Genomic DNA, 19,496 nt, shown 5'->3' on the forward strand with positions numbered 1-19,496 from the left:
CAACAAAAAACGACAGATGTGGATACAATTTACGGAATAGGCCTACGCTAGTTCATAACGTTTTGATTCATAGGAGGGGGGCTATATATTATGAGTCAATAAAGATATGCACAACTTATAATATTGTCTGTTGTGTGTTTGTGTGTGTGGATAATTTATTTTAGAAGTCATTTTGATAGTTCTTAGATACATTTTCAATAGTTACCTAAGTTGTTAGAATGGAAAGTAATGTAAAACTAAACTGACCTAGGATCAGCCCGTAAATGCGATTCGATTCAAATTAGATGTTGCCATGCGCATGCGCATTGCCACAAATCACAACCAGAGAGGAAGAAGCAAAGCGAGAGATTTCACTCGCCGAAATTGTCCAATATAAACCCAAAGCTTTTCTATGGGTTTATTCTGGACCTACAGTAAACGTGTCGACTGCCTTCGAGCCTTTTGGACAACGACTCCCATTGTTAGGGTGGAGACATGAGCATCTCGTCATTATAAACTGATCTCTGTCACGACCCATCCACTTCCCGGTGCTCATTGGCTGTGATTGGTGGAAACAGCAGGCTACATATCATTCGAGAGAACCTACGGAGAGTACCGAACGGAGTTGATCGAATGTAGCTAATCCTAGAAGATAGGGTCTGTTACAAACGCCGAGGTAGGAAAAAGGGGAGAAAGGAATGACGGAGTTTATAGAGCGGGACAAAACTGATATTTTACCTGTATTTTTCATAACGGAATGAAGAAAGGACCAAGGCACACTAAAATGAGATTAAAACCTTAACAACTGAGATTTTTAAAAACGGATTTAACTCTTGGTTAGAATTGAAAGATTTCCAATCGAGCAGGACTGGAAAATAAACATGGATGTCGAAGTAACGATCGCAGTTTTGTGGAGTTAAATACATTTTTCTCTTGTTTCTTGCTTTAAAACTGCACCCGCCGACTGAAGTTTGTTCAGAAACCATCAATTGATGAAAGGTATAATGATTTTACTTGCCCGTTTGAATGCAAATAAATCTGATTAAAGTTATGTCTAAAATAACAATGGTTTCTAGTTGTCTACCCTTTCAAATATAATTAGCATAAACGTATGTTTCAGTTTAAAAAAAAATCCATTCTTCAGACAGACGTCATCTTGATTCAACTTTACATATCGACAATCAACTGCAAAGGTGAGAGTGACGGTCTACATACAGTATGCGCCTGTTTACCACCCTGTCATTCATACATTCAGTGTCGAGTCCTGCTTAACATTAGTGGCTACTATGTTTCCCTGCTGCAAACAATGTTCCTCTGCCAGTTGTTTTGCCAAATTTGCTTGAATGGTTACTGCTGTTTGTTGGTAATCACTCGATCTTCCTAATCTCATATTTCATTGTTTACCTTTTTTAAAATGTTATTTACCTGACAACTAATTCAAGTTAGTGGCATTTGTTATGGATTTGGTATTGAAAGCATTTAACCTTTTTTTTAATGGTTTTTAATAATATTACCTCCCTCACAAACCCCAACACACACATATTCCAGTCATGTGTCTCTCTCCCTGTCTGTCCTACTGTCTGCTGTTGATGCATTCAACCCAGCCCTATTCTACATGTTAATTTGCTGATTCTCTGCAAACCAATACAAATTACCCCCATCACACACAGAGAGAAACATGCACATTCATAGACATTAATGTGACTCAAGCTCCAACACACTGTCAGAGACACGAGTCAGATAATCAATGTAATTGGATTCATTTAATTTCATTAGTGTAGTGAGACCCAGGATTACACCTGTGTTTGCATGCCTGTGTGTGTGGAAACAACACAATACTGCCTCAATCTGTCATGCTGCTGTTAATGTGACTTGCATGTTAAACATGTATTGTAAATGTTTATCAGCACAGCATTATGACAGCATTTTCTAAACTGCAGAGGGGGTTCTTGCTATTATTTTGTAGGTTTGGCAGCCAAGCCATGATATGATAGGTCAGTTTAGACATGTCCTTTTATATTCTGTCCACTGTTGCTGTCTCTGATTTTTGCTTGAGAATGGCTTTATGAGTCACAGCGGGCTATTTTTAGTCTCACTGTGTGTGTTGTTGTGTGGCCTTTGAAGGGGATAGTATTTCTTATTTTTTTCTATGATAACCTCAATGACAGCAACAACTGGTATTGAGGTTATCGCGTGGCAGATACAAACATGCCAGCAGGATATCTGATACTATGTAAATGATACTAAATTCTGTTTGAAATAGGGATTCATAATGACTAAATAGAAACATTTACAAATGTTTTCCTTGTGTTTGGTCCCTCTCCCATTGAAAAATACTGTAGTTAAACAAACTGTACAACTCTCTGCACAAGAACTACTTTAAAAAATGTTACCGAATCTTTTTTATTTGAATTTTTAATGTTTTTTTACAAAAATACATTTACTTCAAGAACAGTGCAGATGCTAAGTTTGGTAACAGAATGACAGTTTGCGCAGTTTGTGCCGTCATTCTGTTACCAAACTTTGCTTCTGCACTGCTCTTCAAATAAGTGTTTTTGGAGAGAGAAATAAATCTGTGGAAATTATTCAAAGTAGGCCTTGTGCATAGAGTTGTATGGTTTGTTTACTTTGCAATCATTGACGTACAAAAAACATCAGTCTCAGCAGCACTCTTTTAACCTGTTTAGGATAGGGGGCAGTATTTTCACAGCCGGATAAAAAACGTACCCGATTTAATCTGATTATTACTCCTGCCCAGAAACTAGAATATAATTAGTAGATGTGGATAGAAAACACCCTAAAGTTTGTAAAACTGTTTGAATGGTGTCTGTGAGTATAACAGAACTCATATGGCAGGCCAAAACCTGAGAAGATTCCATACAGGAATCTGACCATTTCTTGTCCTTCTATAGCCTCTTTATGGAAAATAGAGGATCTCTGCTGTAACGTGACATTTTCTAAGGCTCCCATAGGCTCAAAGACACGGGCGCGCGCGAGCGAGCGAGCATGTGAAGACTCCATTTTCTATTTTCAGTCTTTGAACGAAAACAAGGTCTCCCGGTCGGAATATTATCGCTATTTTACGAGAAAAATCGCATAAAAATTTATTTTAAACAGCGTTTGACATGCTTCGAAGTATGGTAATGGAATATTTTGAATTTCTTTGTCACGATACTCGCCGGCGCGTCACCCTTCGGATAGTGTCTTGAACGCAAGAACAAAACGCAGCTATTTGGATATAACTATGGATTATATGGAACCAAAACAACATTGGGTGTTGAAGTAGAAGTCCTGGGAGTGCATTCTGACGAAGAACAGCAAAGGTAATCCAATTTTTCTTATAGTAAATCTGAGTTTGGTGAGTGCCAAACTTGGTGGGTGTCAAAATAGCTAGCCATGATGGCCGGGCTATCTACTCAGAATATTGCAAAATGTGCTTTTGCCGAAAAGCTATTTTAAAATCGGACACCACGATTGCATAAAGGAGTTCTGTATCTATAATTCTTAAAATAATTGTTATGTTTTTTGGGAACGTTTATCGTGAGTAATTTAGTAAATTCACCGGAAGTTTTCGGTGGGTATGCTAGTTCTGAACGTCACATGCTAATGTAAAAAGCTGGTTTTTGATATAAATATGAACCTGATTGAACAAAACATGCATGTATTGTATAACATAATGTGCTAGGAGTGTCATCTGATGAAGATCATCAAAGGTTAGTGCTGCATTTAGCTGTGGTTTTGTTTTTTGCGACATTATATGCTAGCTTGAAAAATGGGTGTGTGATTATTTCTGGCTGGGTACTCCCCTGACATAATCTAATGTTTTGCTTTCGTTGTAAAGCCTTTTTGAAATCGGACAATCTGGTTAGATAAAGGAGAGTCTTGTCTTTTAAAATGGTGTAAAATAGTCATATGTTTGGAAAAATTGAAGTTTTGGGATTTTTGAGGAGTTTGTAATTTGCGCCACGCTCTTTCATTGGATATTGGCGAGGCGTTCCGCTAGCGGAACATCTAGATAATTAACGTAGAATTGCCCATACAAACATGCTTTCAGATCAACCTGTTTAACCCAAAACTGTCAATAGAAACTCAATTATTTCAGCGAGGAGGGAATGCCCTGTCTATCAGTAACTGTGCATGGGGAAAATCACTGGGGAAACCAATCACTATTCCAGCACCATTTCAACTTCAACATTTCAATATCATCAAATCATCTCTGCTTAATCTAATACAGTGACAACTAAAAGATAACCAAAAACTATTTAGTCAAATCAACATAAGCTAAATACAGTTGAAGTCAGAAGTTTACATACACCTTAGCCAAATACATTTAAACTCAGTTTTTCACCATTTCTGACATTTAATCCAAGTAAAAATTCCCTGTTTTACCTCAGTTAGATCACCACTTTTTTTAAGAATGTGAAATGTCAGAATAATAGTAGAGAGAATGATTTATTTCTGCTTTTATTTCTATCATCACATTCTCAGTGGGTCAGAAGTTTACATACACTCAATTAGTATTTGGTAGCATTACCTTTAAATTGTTTAACTTGGGTCAAATGTTTCGGGTAGCCTTCCACAAGCTTCCCACAATAAGTTGGGTGAATTGTGGCCCATTCCTCCTGACAGAGCTGGTATAACTGAGTCAGGTTTGTAGGCCTCCTTGCTCGCACACACTTTTTCAGTTCTGCCCACAAATTTTCTATGGGATTGAGGTCCGGGTTTTGTGATGGCCACTCCAATACCTTGACTTTGTTATCCTTAAGCCATTTTGCCACAACTTTGGAAGTATGCTTGGGGTCATTGTCCATTTTTGGAAGACTCATTTGCGACCAAGCTTTAACATCCTGACTGCTGTCTTGAGATGTTGCTTCAATATATCCACATACTTTTCTTTCCTCATGATGCCATCTATTTTGTGAAGTGCACCAGTCTCTCCTGCAGCAAAGCACCCCCACAACATGATGCTGCCACCCCCGTGCTTCACGGTTGGGATGGTGTTCTTCGGCTTGCAAGCCTCCCCCTTTTTCCTCCAAACATAACAATGGTCAGTTATGGCCAAACAGTTCTATTTTTGTTTCATCAGACCAGAGGACATTTCTCCAAAAAGTACCATCTTTGTCCTCGTGTTCAGTTGCAAACCGTAGTCTGGCTTTTTTATGGCTTCTTCCTTGCTGAGCAGCCTTTCAGGTTATGTCGATATAGGACTCGTTTTACTGTGGATATAGATACTTTTTTACCTGTGTCCACCAACATCTTCACAAGGTCCTATGCTGTTGTTCTGGGATTGATTTGCATTTTCGTACCGAAAAACATAAATCTCTAGGAGACAGAACACGTCTCCTTCCTGAGCGGTATGACGGCTGCATAGTCCAATGGTGTTTATACTTGTGTACTATTGTTTGTACAGATGAATGTGGTACCTTCATGCGTTTTGAAATTGCTCCCAAGGATGAACCAGACTTGTGGATGTCTCGATTTGTTTTTCTGAGGTCTTGGCTAATTTCTTTTGATTTTTCCATGATGTCAAGCAAAGAGGCGCTGAGTTTGAAGGTAGGCCTTGAAATACATCCACAGGTACACCTTCAATTGACTCGAATTATGTCAATTAGCCTATCAGAAGCTTATAAAGCCATGACATCATTTTCAGGAATTTCTGGAAGCTGTTTAAGGCACATTCAACTTCTGACCCACTGGAATTGTGGTACAGTGAAATTATCTGTCTGTAAACAGTTGTTGGAAAAATGACTTGTGTCATGCACAAAGTAGATGTCCTAACCGACTTGCCAAAACTATAGTTTGTTAACAAGAAATTTGTGGAGTGGTTAAAAAACAAGTTTTAATGACTCCAACCTAGGTGTATGTAAACTTCCGACTTCAACTGTATGTGGTTGTCCATGGTTCTGATGTGTGTGTGTGTGTGCGTGTGCGCTTGCGCGTTCTTGCAAGTAGAAAAACAGGTTGACTCACCCTACTTGTAGAGAAACGCCAATGCCATCCTCCTGTCTTTCATGTTGACGAAACGGTTTATCACTGTCATACAGTACACACTGTATGACAGTGTTGTCCTAGGCTACCTGGCTAAAATGCTTGCAAGCTAGCCTAACTTGCATTCATGGGCCATGTTAGCTAGTTAACATTAGCCTTCTTCATTTATCTACATATTGAACTTCCATCCTCTCAGGCCAGGAGCACAACAATGTATGAATTAATGGTTGGATCAGAATTGCATAATCATTGGTCAGTATGGAGAATTAAGTAAAACCACAAGTCCAAATTCCTATCTCCCTCCATGGCTAATTTAGGAAAGGGACAATTTTAGCTAGCTAGCCGCCGGAGGACAACAACACAACGAGATGCAACAATTTACGTTTTTCTGTCAATGACGTATGCTCCTAATGGGATTTGATAGGAGTGACGCCAAATCCAAGCTGGCTTCCCTTGACAGTTTTTATTTATTTATTTAAAAAAAAAAAATAATTGTGCACTAGGAACATTCATAGTTGAGCTCGTTCAGTTTAGCTCAATGCTGATTGGCAAGAAATGTTATACCTTTTTTGTCAAGGGAGGTCAGATGTTTGCTGGCTTCCCTTGCTTTCAATGGTACAGGCGGCAACAATGTCATACTCGTTTGGACCAGATCGCATCAGATAAATGGCCTACACGTAGAGAGACAGAGGGGCGCTGTCTCACTATTTCACTGTTTCACTCGCTCGGATGCTTTGTCCTGTGAGAAACATTCAGCCTCTTGCAAATTGAAGGACAATTATTAAACGGAGAGACAAAATGTTTTTTTGTTTTATTTTTGGAGGGGGTCAATATTTTTGGGAAGCCTGGCTTTCCTTTGCACCCATGAATACATGCCACTGCTGTCTATACAGTTAGTAGCCTAGGAGGGGGAAACATTGGTTTGACTATCAGAGATTATACAGTTATCTCCCCCTCCCACTCTGGAATCTATTGATTCCCTCAGACTCTATTCAGGAAACAGTACAACACACCTGACTCATTGTCTCTGTTCTTCCTTTATGAGATGCTCTCATCAACGTAAATTACATTATCGATAACTGTGGTTGATGGTTACAGTATCTCCAATAATGCTCTGCTTTCTACATGTATTACTGGAAAGTATCAGACTGAATGTCTGCACTGTTTATGCACGGTCTCATTAATGTGGACATAAAAGACATGTTTTCTCTCTGTACTCTTTTCTCCAGATGAGTCGTCTGTGGAGGCGTGACGTGCCCCTGTCTGAACGGCTAAGACTAGGTGTTGGGGTTGGAGAGGAATACCCCCTGGGTGGGGCCCCTGGTCCCCCTCCCACCATGGACTCCCCGGGCCCCAACATCTCCTGGTTCCCAGAGACCCCCTTGCTGACCCTGGACCAGCCCACCTTCCTGATGACCCCCGCTGCCCAGGCCGTGTCGGGCTTCTTCGTCTGGACTGCCCTGCTCTTCACCTGTCACCAGGTAATAAAATACACATTACACACGCACACACAGATACACACTTCCCCACGTCTCAAAACGCACTCAATCCACTAAAACTGAACACCATTTAGAGTTTCTGTTGAAACTCCAAATGGTATGCCCAGGCGTGGGGGTCTAGGTGTTGTCTTCCCCTGTAGGCCCTACAGTGTGGGGACCAGAGGTTCCACCTGGGGTGATGCTGGAGGAATAGATGCATCTGCTCAGTGCTCAGTCAGAGAGCATAGGTTGCCTAGCAACAACACACAATCCCTGTTTGTTTAACTGAAAAACTCAACACTCCAACTGCACCCACCTTATGAAAGGTAATCCCTGTCCTACTGTCTGAAATTAGAATGTCTGGTGGCTTCTTTGTTTGGGTAGAGAAAAGGGGGCTAAACTGAAAAGATGCCAAGGATAGTGTGTAGACCATATAATTAGGCATTTGAATGCTAGAATGAACATTAACCTTTTTATGATGGTCCGAAGATCAGCCATGTTGGTCAGGGAGTTGCCCAACCAAGGTTTGCCAGTGTTGTGATAAGATATTGTGTAAAACAATGAATGTGAAGAATTTATCTGCACTATATGTCTGTTAGCTAGCCAGACTGTTTTAGAGAAATGATTCCATATATTTTTTTTTAATGAACTGCCAACATGCCAACATTCCATTTAAACAATCCTGTCAATCCACAGCCATAGCCTGGCTCAAATCAGTATTGACGTTGTATCATATAATAGCACTCACAGCTTTCCAAGAAAACAACATCTGAGACATTTATGTTCTGTTTACATATATTCTGGAGGCTATTTATACAGAAAATATGTATAAAACCTGTATAACCTGTATTTATAACTATACACTTAGTGTACAAAACATTAGGGACACCTTCCTAATATTGAGTTGCACACCCTTTTGCCCTCAGAACAACCTCAATTCGTCGGGGCATGGACTCTACAAGGTGTTGAAAGCGTTCCACAGGGATGCTGGCCCACGTTGACTCCAATGCTTCCCACATGTGTATCAGTTGGCTGGATGTCCTTTGGGTGGTGGACCATTCTTGATACACACGGAAAACTGTTGAGCGTGAAAAACCCAGCAGCGTTGCAGTTCTTGACACACTCAAACTTGTGCGCCTGGCACCTACTACCATAATCCGTTCAAAGGCACTTAAATATTTTGTCTTGCCCATTCACCCTCTGAATGGCACACACACACAATCCATGTCTCAATTGTCTTAAGGCTTAAAACGCCTTCTTTAACCTGTCTCCTCCCCTTCATCTACACTGTGGATTTAACAAGTGACATTCATAAGGGATCATAGCTTTCACCTGGATTCACCTGTGTCATGGAAAGAGCAGGTGTTTCTAATGTTTTCTACACTCAGTGTATGACAATATTTTAGGTTGAATATAATTCCATTACACAGTTTCAGATGCATCACATACTTTAGTTTTCCTGCATAAGTAAAAGCAGGAAATGCATCACCTATGCCACTACTGTCATTCATTCCAATTAGACTCGTTTTGGATTTCTCCCTGACCAAGATGGCTGCCATTTTGCCCCATTTTGGAACGTTGGAGGCTTTATGACCTAGTCCCTCTAATTGAATAGGATCTCTATGGTGTAGGCATCACTGTGTTCTTCTGTGAATTCCCACTGCTCTCACTCCCATTCCTGTCTCCCTCAGAGGCAGGATGTTAATTAGTAACAGGTTGAGAAACTATGCAATGCTGCATTTGTGTCTTGTAAAGTGGGACAATAGAAATTGATGTAAACATTAAACTCTATCCCTCTCTATTTGTTTCATCCCCACTCTCCTCTCTATCTCTCTCTCTCTCTATATAAATGATCTCCTTTCCATCCATCTTTGTTTCTCTCTCGCCCTCTCAGATCTACATGCACCTGCGTTACTACAGTTCTCCTAATGAGCAGAGACACATCGTGCGGATTCTCTTCATCGTGCCCATCTATGCTTTTGACTCCTGGCTCAGCCTCCTCTTCTTCACTAACGAGGAGTACTACGTCTACTTTGACACCGTCCGGGACTGCTATGAGGGTAAGAGTTTTGCTCCCTGGGCAGGCTGTCTTTGGCCTCCAATGTCCACACATGTGGATTAGACACACACACACACACACACTCGTGTGTGTGTGTGTGTGTGTGTGTGGTGTGTGTGTGTGTGTGTGTGTGTGTGTGTGTGTGTGTGTGTGTGTGTGTGTGTGTGTGTGTGTGTGTGTGTGTGTGTGTGTGTGTGTGTGTGTGTGTGTGTGTGTGTGTGTGTGTGTGTGTGTGTGTCATGGTGCTGCCCCATGGACAGATGGCTAACTGCTGATCTGCCTCTTGTTGTTCTGGGGCCTGCCCAGATTTCTGGGTAGGAAGAACCTGTTGCATAGCAACCGTGTTCACTGCACACGGCAGCCCTAATGATGAGGTCTCAACCAAACATGCTGGTACACACACAGAGAACAGAAGACAGAGGCAGTTGTTTATCTGGTATGGCTTATGCAATATTCCTAGTCACAAGGGATACAATGGTGAATATCACACATTTTATATAGGCCTAATGTACTTGTAAAATACCTTTTTAACTTCTAGATACCTGTACTCTGTTATCTATGAATTTAGTCTGGCAGTCAGTGTGGGCTAGTCTGGACTAGTGTGTGTGATGTGGTGTCACCCCAGGTCAGTTCTGTTCCTTAATGTCTATGGTTCTGTCTGTCTGTGCATGTGTTAGTAGAGCTGTGCTGCAGAGACAACCAGAGAGAGTGAGGCTGATGATGAGAGTGAGAAAGCGGGTGATACAGGGTGCGAGTGATAGAGAGAGAGATGACAGAATAGCTGATGCCAGTGCTTCTGCTGCAGAGAAGAAGGTGTGTTTGACAAATGGGATCTCACAGCAGCTCTGTTCCCCTGGGTGTACAGGCTAAATATAGAGCTGTACTCTGTAACACACACTCCCACAGATTCTCATGCAAGTACCATCACTCACTACACAGTCACACACCCTCACTTGACGTTACAAGTCACCATCTTACACTATGGCACTAAACCTCCCATATGTTATACACCAACACACTCGCTTACTGGTTCAATACACACACGGCACACACACTCACAGAACTGCTGAGCAGGGAATGAGAACTCTAGAATCCTCCTTCAGGGGTTAATAGAGAGTATAGTGGTGTATAGCGTATTAGTCATACAGTGAGTGTCTCAGGGTTGAGCCTTTCCTCGTCTCAGTCATACTAGTCACATTGATGCAATACAGACAGACACATACAGTAGCAGTCAAACGTTTGGACAAACCTACTCATTCCAGGGTTTTTCTTTATTTTTACTATTTTCTACATTGTAGAATAATAGTGAAGACAACAAAACTGTGAAATAATACCTATGAAATCAAGGTTTTAAATAAAACCCAGGCTCTGTCGCAGCCGGCCGCGACCGGGAGGTCCATGGGGCGGCGCACAATTGGCCCAGCGTCGTCCGGGTTAGGGAGGGTTTGGCCGGCAGGGATATCCTTGTCTCGTCGCGCACTAGCGACTCCTGTGGCGGGCCGGGCGCAGTGCACGCTGACCAGGTCGCCAGGTGTACGGTGTTTCCTCCGACACATTGGTGCGGCTGGCTTCCGGGTTGGATGGGCGTTGTGTCAAGAAGCAGTGCAGCTTGGTTGGGTTGTGTTTCGGAGGACGCATGGCTCTCGACCTTCGCCTCTCCCGAGTCCGTACGGGAGTCGCAGCGATGAGACAAGACTGTAACTACCAATTAGATACCATGAAATTGGGGCGAAAACAGGGTAAAAAATAAAAAGTGCGCAAAGCTGTCATCAAGGCGAAGGGTGGCTACGTTGAAGAATCTCAAATCTAAAATATATTTTGATTTGTTTAACACTTTTTTTTGGTTACTACATGATTCCATATGTGTTATTTCATTGTTTTGATGACTTCACTATTATTTTACAATGTAGAAAATAGTACAAATAAAGAAAGACCCTGGAATAATGAGTAGGCGTGTCCAAACTTTTGACTGGTACTGTAGGTCACAGACATGCTATTGGATGCATACTGTAGGATGTCTTTCATTGGTCTGGTCAAAGGTGAGAATAGAGCACATCCATATGCGTTTACTTTTATTGTTGTTCCTTAAGAATAAAGCTGGTGGGTGTGGGGGGGGGGGGGTGTGCGAATACACTGTGCGACTATACCGTTTCATAGAGCCCCTGGTGTAGTGAGAGTTGGTAATCCCTTCCTGCTTTATTGACCTGACACAGCCCATCAGTCACACTCACACACACACACACACACACACACACACACACACACAGCGTAGAACAGAACGTGCACATCCGGAACACAGACTGCAAAGTCACTGCCACCTGCTCCAGTATGACTGGTCTACAGACATGACATTTATCACTCCCCAAGGAGGGCAGACACTGCTTCTCAGTCACTGGTTATATCATATGGATGGGTCAATGCCATTGCTACTAGTGCTGGCAGGCCACTCAGATGATTTATAGCTCAGTGGATCTGTGCAGTATGCACAGGGATCCTATAAGCTTTATTATCTTGATTATACTGAATAAAAATATAAATGCAACATGTAAAGTGTTGGTTTCATGAGCTGAAATAAAAGATCCCAGATGCACAAAAAGCTTATTTCTCTCAAATGTTGAGGACCAATGTGTTTACATCCCTGTTATTGAGCATTTTTCCTTTTCCATGACAATCCATCCACTTGACAGGTGTGGCATATCAAGAAGCTGATTAAACAGAATGATTATTACACAGGTGCTGGGGACTATAAAAGGCCACATTAAAAATGTGCAGTTGTCACACAACACAAAGCCACAGATGTCTCAAGTTTTGAAGGAGTGTGCAATTGGCATGCTGACTGCAGGAATGTCCACCAGAGCTGTTGCCAGAAAATGTCATGTTAATTTCTCTACCATAAGCCACGTCCAACTGGCCTCACGCCCCTGCGCAGTCATGTGAAATCCATAGATTAGGGCCTAATGAATTTATTTTAATTGACTGATTTCCTTATATGATCTGTAACTCAGTAAAATTGATGAAATTGTTGCTTGTTGTGTTTTTATAATTTTTTGTTTAGTGTAATTCTATGAGTGTGTGGTCTGGTCCGATCAACCAGTTAGAAAAACACATCTCCTGTGGGCAGGAAGTAGAGGGCTCCCTTGGGTCTGTGACATAACTCCGCACAGGAAGTCAACGAGTGGCTGGGTGGTCTGGTGTTTGTTGCCTTTTTTCCATTGCCTTCTATATGTCAGTGATTGGCTTATCTTGTCTCTTGGGGTAATGGAAGAGTACTGGGTTCTTAGATCTTTTTCCATGTCCATATTAGGAGGTTAATATACTGTACACGATATTTAGATGTAAAACATATGTCTGAGGAGTCGACTTCTTAAATGGTCCTTTATTGACAGTGTGTGTGTCTCTCCTGTGCAGCGTTTGTCATCTATAACTTTCTGAGCCTGTGTTATGAGTACCTGGGAGGAGAGAGCGCCATCATGGCTGAGATCAGAGGAAAACCTATCGAGTGAGTCTCATCTTCCACTCGTGTGTGTGTGTGTGTGTGTGTGTGTGTGTGTGTGTGTGTGTGTGTGTGTGTGTGTGTGTGTTCAACATCTCTCATTAACTGATGTATTTAACAAGTGTTTTCCTGCGTCCCCAGGTCCAGTTGTATGTACGGTACGTGCTGTCTCTGGGGGAGGAGTTACTCCATTGGATTCCTGAGGTTCTGTAAGCAGGCCACGCTACAGTTCTGTGTGGTCAAACCCCTCATGGCCGTGGTCACAGTCATCCTGCAGGCCTTTGGAAAGTACCGTGATGGAGACTTCAAGTACGACACTGCTTCTTGTTATGCAATCGTTGAATATCTCATACAAAAAATGTTATAAGATGTGTACGTCTATTGTTTTATTAAGACTTTGATTACCAAAAAGATGCTGTGCTTCTGTGTAGATGGTTGCAAATCCAGTGATACAGATTTGTCCTAATGTTGGTTCACTCTCAAATCTAATCAACAGTCTTGTCCCTGTCTGTCCCCCTAGTGTGAACAGTGGGTACCTGTATGTGTCCATCGTCTACAACATCTCAGTCAGCCTGTCTCTCTACGCCCTCTTCCTCTTCTACTTCTCCACCCGGCACCTGCTCAACCCCTACAGCCCCCTGCTCAAGTTCTTCATGGTCAAATCTGTCATCTTCCTCTCCTTCTGGCAGGGTGAGAAGCACAAATAAACACACACACACACTAAACATCTAAATACAGATTTACATTTTTAGGTCATTGAAGCACTGTAGACAATTGAGTATGAGTAATGTCATTCATATCATATTACATGCCAAGTCAATATCATTATACTATAGTACTGTAGTCATTCTCCACATATCTGTTTCTTTACCATCAGGCATGTTGCTGGCCATCCTAGAGAAGTGTGGGGCCATCCCCAAAATCAACTCACCTGGGGTGTCAGTGGGAGAGGGAACGGTTGCCGCCGGTTACCAGAACTTCATCGTCTGCATCGAGATGTTCTTTGCCTCCCTGGCCCTGCGTCATGCCTTCACATACAAGGTCTACATGGACAAGAGGCTGGACTCTCTCTCTCAGGGTAAGGAGACTGAGTTTTAGCTGTATTATACACTGTGGTGACCATTTTTATTTATTTATTTAATTTAACCTTTATTTAACTGGACCAACTCGACATTGGTCCAGCTCATGGTACTCATGGTATAGTATCTTTGCAGAACTTCTCTAGATAATATGATCACGTCTTCTCTTTTCACTGACTCACACTCCCTTTCCCTCTATCCCCTTGTCAACATACATTTCCCACTTTGTCCTCCTCCTCTCCATACCCCTTTACTTCCTATGTTGTGGTACTTTTCCGCATCTTTATTTCCCTTCATCTCCTCCCATTCATCTTTGGTTTTGGAATACCTGCTTTTCCTCATCCTTTTTAAAACTCCCTCCTTGGTTCATTGGTCATCCCTCCTCTTTGTATTCTCTGGGTCATTTTGTCTGTCTTATTCTCCTTCCATATCCTTGCCCCTTTGTCGTTCGTTCTCTTTCCCCATGCTGCGTTATCAAGGCCCAGTTCCTATATATGGAGAGTATGGTAGGTCTACCACTGATTGTTTCTTCACCATCTTTATGCTTCTTTCTACTTTTTACAATCCTATGTTCAATGTTGTGCTCCTTTTGTCTTACTTTGAATGAAATGTTGCTTTCTGTGAAATCAGTGGTTGTTATTGTTGCTGTTTTTACGTTCACTGTAGCAAGCTTACAAAAGTGATTTTCCACTCTTAGGTTTTACATTATTCACAATTACTACACAACTCTTACTTTACTTTTTAAAAAATATTTTATATATTGTCCTTTCCTCCACCCCCCTTCTCCCAGGTCGCTGCGCCCCCATGAAGAGCATCTCCAGCAGCCTGAAGGAGACGATGAACCCTGGAGACATGGTCCAGGATGCTATCCATAACTTCTCCCCGGCCTACCAGCAGTATACCCAGCAGTCCACCCTGGAACAGGGTCACTCTGCCCCGCCTGTGTCCCGCACACATAGCACCGTCAGCACCCGCGACAATGAGAAGACTCTGCTGCTCAGCTCAGACGATGAGTTCTAAGTTAACACACACCAATCCCAGCCAATCACCTCTTTACTGACTGTTGCGGTAAGGTACTACTCCCTGGTCTTCCTCATGTTGTACATGTCTTATGGAGGATTGGCAGGGGATTTAAGGTGTGTTAGGTGTTGGTACGTCAATACAGGACCATGTGATTTAGCCTGGTCCATTTTAATATGCTCTACTACACACATACTATTTGCACAAATTCAGGACTATACAGGAACTATTGATGAAGCACACACTTAGTGGGAACATGCTGAGGTACATTTTGGTTGAAACCATTGTCTAGAAAAAAACTTTTATAGGAATTTGAGGATTTTCTGAGACTGAATTGTAGACTTATTAGAGATTTTATTTCTGGTTTGGATAAATGGATTGTATGGTTAAAAAGTGTGTGTGCTTACTAGCTAACATCCCCTGAAGAAGACAGCCCATACCAAATTGATATTGGAGTACTCTACCTATGGGTGGCATTTGATTTGGCTTATTGGTTTGAAGTTTTTCGTTTTAAGACCAGGCCATTCTCAGATCTCTGTGGTGACCATGTTTACAGTTGGTTTTAAATGGACGGTGTGAGGGGGTGGTTTAGGGCAGAAGCAGCTCTGTGGACTGGAGTATGGTGGTGTTGTCATTGATTCACTAGGGACAGGGGATGGATGGGGGATGTGAGGGGAGGGCAGGTGATAGTGGTTGGTTGGACAGCACTTGATCAGATTACAGATGAAGAGAAACCTGCTCCAGTGTGTAGCAGACAGGCAGGGTGAGGGCAATCGAGCAGCGTGGTAGTCTGGATTATACTGTTGTAATTGGGGCATTATTCGTATGGTGAGGATTAGGTCAGGCTCTAATCCAGTGAGGCTCATTCTGCCACCCGACCTATCCTGGCCTCTAATGTATGTTAGGAAAAACACTTTTAGTGATATCTGTGCGATCAGAGTACGTAGACACCGCAGGAATATAGGTAAACACTATTTTTAAATACTTACAATTCCAGTTAGACAATCTCAGGCAAAAAAAAGGGTAACTGGATGCAAAAAAAACAACAACAAAAGATTCAGCTTTGTAATGAAGTCGATTTTAGACTCACTTTTAGTGTCGTATAGATGTTTCCATTACACAGAAGTGAACGTTAAGTGCTTACAGAGAAAAGGTATTGCGTTATACATAGTTTAACGTTGAGGTTATTGTAGTGAGTCATACGGACAGGCTGCCATTATACAGTAAAGTCATGGTGAGTCACTGCTGCTCCATGCTCAGTCCTGCCACCAGAGAGCAGCAGGGAGTCTATATTATATTTAGTCAATTTACAGACACACACACACCCTTATCTATCAAACACAGACCGCTCATGGTCACACATTATGCTTGTAGCCTACACATTCTGTCTGCTAGAGAAAGGAATGCTTTATCTTAGTGGAGTGGAGTCCCAGCCTCAGTCTATGCTGACCCCTCCCTCAACTTATACTGTGTGTGAGAGAGCTAGGCCCTATACATGTCGGCAAGCCGTTGTCCAGAGAGGCTATTAACTCTTCGGGGTGTCAATATTTCCCATTAAATTATAGTCAGAATGTCTGCTTTATTTATATTGTCGAGGCCAGTATGTAGCGTGTTATGGAACTACACTTATTATGGTATGTCTACTGTAGCATTCTGTTGAATCCTTTGCCATGTTGAATAAATGATGAGGGTTTGGCCTCATCCCCAAACATTTCCAGTTTCTGGTACAAAGAGAAAGTCACCACAAGACCATTTCATTCTCCAGTTCTTCTTTTTCTGATATCTTTCTTCACTCTCTGCGCTCTCTTTATCTAGGCCTAGGGTGCATTTTGAGATGTATAAGACTATTATTGCTAGACATAAGATGATGTACATACAGTTTGAAATGATATACTGGAGAAATATTTAGTAATGTTGATGTAATAATGACAATGATGTAAAACTCTGATTAAAAAGGCTTAGTTTTGTACTGTCGCTCCATAAACCATTTAAATCTTTTATTTTGATGACTTTTTTTTGTCTAGTTCTTTTGTATTTTGTCAAAGCTGCTGATATGCTCCTATTTTTAGTCTAAATGAAATTCAGACAAAATAAAGATATTTAGATTTGTCTTAAGTTAGTCTTGTCATGTTATTCTATTTCATATTAAATGTAGGCTTTTTAGAACCTGGTTGTCTTTTAGATGTCATGATTATCTTATAAATATAGCTCCAAATCACACGTGTGAAAGGGTAGGACATCTCTCATGGGAAGATTTACTCATGTCTGCAAAGTTTTGCATGTTTGCTATTCTTCTCTTTTTGCAAGTACATTTTCCATAAAAGTTTACTATACAGCACATATTGCTTATTTTAACCTCCCTCTCATCAGTAGTTCTAGTTCCCTAAAGAAAAAACCTAGCCCTGCTAATGTACACACACACTTCTCCTTTCTGCTTCCCTCTCATACATTGTAGCCTGACAGTTCGGAAGAACTGGCCAAAACAGCGTGATCAAAAACTACAGTGCATTCGGAAAGTATTCAGACCCCTTGACCTTTTCCACATTTTGTTACGTTACAACCTTATTCTAAAATTAATTAAATTGATGTCCTCATCAATCGGCACATTACCCCATAATGACAAAGCAAAAACAGGTTTTTAGGAATGTTTGTTAATTTATTACAAATATTACATTTACATAAGTATTCAGACCCTTTAATCAGTACTTTGCTGAAGCACCTTTGGCAGCGATTACAGCCTAGAGTCTTCTTGGGTATGACGCTACAAGCTTGGCACCTATATTTGGGGCGTTTCTCCCATTCTTCTCTGCAGATCCTCTGAGGCTCTGTCAGGCTGGATAGGGAGTGTCGCTGCACAGCTATTTTGAGGTCTCTCCAGAGATGTTCAATTGGGCTCTGGCTGGGCCACTCAAAGACATTGAGACTTGTCCCGAAGCCACTTCTGCATTGTCTTGGCTGTGTGCTTAAGGTCGTTGTTCTGTTGGAAGGTGAACCTTCTCCCCATTCTGAGGTCCTGAGCGCTCTGGAGCAGGTTTTTATCAAGGATCTCTCTGTACTTTGCTCTGTTCATCTTTCCCTCAACCCTGACTAGTCTCCCAGTCCCTGGTGCTGAAAAACAGCCCCATAGCATGATGCTACCACCACCATGCTTCACCTAAGATGGCGTAGCAGTGCAGACGTTGTTTGTCGTTCTCCCGTGTAAATGTTTGTTTTTCCCGTCTTTATTTGTGAAATATATTGAAATATATAATCTCTTTTTCCATGTTTTAAATTAAATATACCTTCCGGCAACCCGCCTCACCCAATGTGATACACCATTTGCACACACTGTATAGACTTTTTCTATTGTGTTATTGACTGTACGTTTGTTTATTCCATGTGTAACTCTGTGTTGTTTGTGTCGCACTGCTTTGCTTTATCTTGGCCAGGTCACAGTTGTAAATGAGAACTTGTTTTCAACTGGCCTACCTGGTTATATAAAGGTGAATTTAAAAAAGTGATGGTGCCAGGTTTCCTCCAGACATGACGCTTGGCATTCAGGCAAGATTTAAATCTTGGTTTCATCAGACCAGATAATCCCGTTTCTCATGGTCAGAGTCCTTTTAGATGCTTTTTGGCAAACCCCAAGTGGGCTGTCATGTGCTTTTCACTGAGGAGTGGCTTCTGTCTGGCAACTCTACCATAAAGGCCTGATTGGTGGTGTTGCAGAGATGGTTGTCTTTCTGGAAGGTTCTCTCATCTCCAGAGAGGAACTCTGGAGCTCTGTCAGGGTGACCACCAGGCCCTTCTCTCAGGCCCGTCTCCCCCAATTTCTCAGTTTGGCCGGGCGGCCAGCTCTAGGAAGAGTTGGTGGTTCCAAACTTCTTCCATTTAAGAATGATGGAGGCCACTGCATTCTTGGGGACCTTCAATGCTGCAGAAAGTTTTTGGTACCCTTCCCCAGATCTGTGCTTCGACACAATCCTAATCTCGGAGATCTACAGACAATTCCTTCGACCTCATGGCTTGGTTTTTGCTCTGACGTGCACTGTCAACTGTGGGACCTTATATATACACAGGTGTGTGCCTTTCCAAATAATGTCCAGTCAATTGAATTTACAACAGGTGGACTCCAATCAAGTTGCAGAAACATCTCAAGGATGATCAATGGAAACAGGATGCACCTGAGCTCAATTTCGAGACTCATAGCAAAGGGTCTGAATACTTATGTAAATAAGTTTTTTTTTTTTTTTTAATATCTAAAACCTTTTTGTTCTTTGATTATGGGGAATTGTGTGTAGATTGAGGACAAAAAATATTTCATCCATTTTAGAAGGGTGTAACATAAAAAGTAGGAAAAGTCAAGGGGTCTGAATACTTTCCGAATGCACTGTATACAGTATAAAGGATAAATCACACCA

General features: G+C 41.7%; 1 protein-coding gene across 5 annotated transcripts; it reads left to right on the forward strand.

Moving 5' to 3' along the window:
- The first annotated feature begins 325 nt into the window (after positions 1-325).
- Positions 326-17,211, forward strand: LOC106589543 (transmembrane protein 184B-like). Of its 5 annotated transcripts, none has more exons than XM_014179655.3 (10): positions 326-978; positions 1,100-1,172; positions 7,197-7,448; positions 9,340-9,505; positions 12,913-13,003; positions 13,139-13,306; positions 13,518-13,687; positions 13,875-14,075; positions 14,556-14,582; positions 14,867-17,211. In XM_014179655.3, exons 3-10 carry the CDS (start codon positions 7,197-7,199, stop codon positions 15,094-15,096), a joined length of 1,305 nt encoding a protein of 434 aa, XP_014035130.3. In that variant the 5' UTR covers positions 326-978; positions 1,100-1,172; the 3' UTR covers positions 15,097-17,211. The 5 variants fall into 5 exon arrangements, with proteins under 5 accessions (XP_014035130.3, XP_014035131.3, XP_014035129.3 ...); XM_014179656.3 differs by having other exon boundaries at positions 1,124-1,172; XM_014179654.3 differs by lacking the exon at positions 1,100-1,172.
- The last annotated feature ends 2,285 nt before the right edge of the window (positions 17,212-19,496 follow it).

Source organism: Salmo salar, chromosome 28 (genome assembly GCF_965601325.2).
Source record: "Salmo salar chromosome 28, fSalSal1, whole genome shotgun sequence".
Classification (NCBI taxonomy): domain Eukaryota; kingdom Metazoa; phylum Chordata; class Actinopteri; order Salmoniformes; family Salmonidae; genus Salmo; species Salmo salar.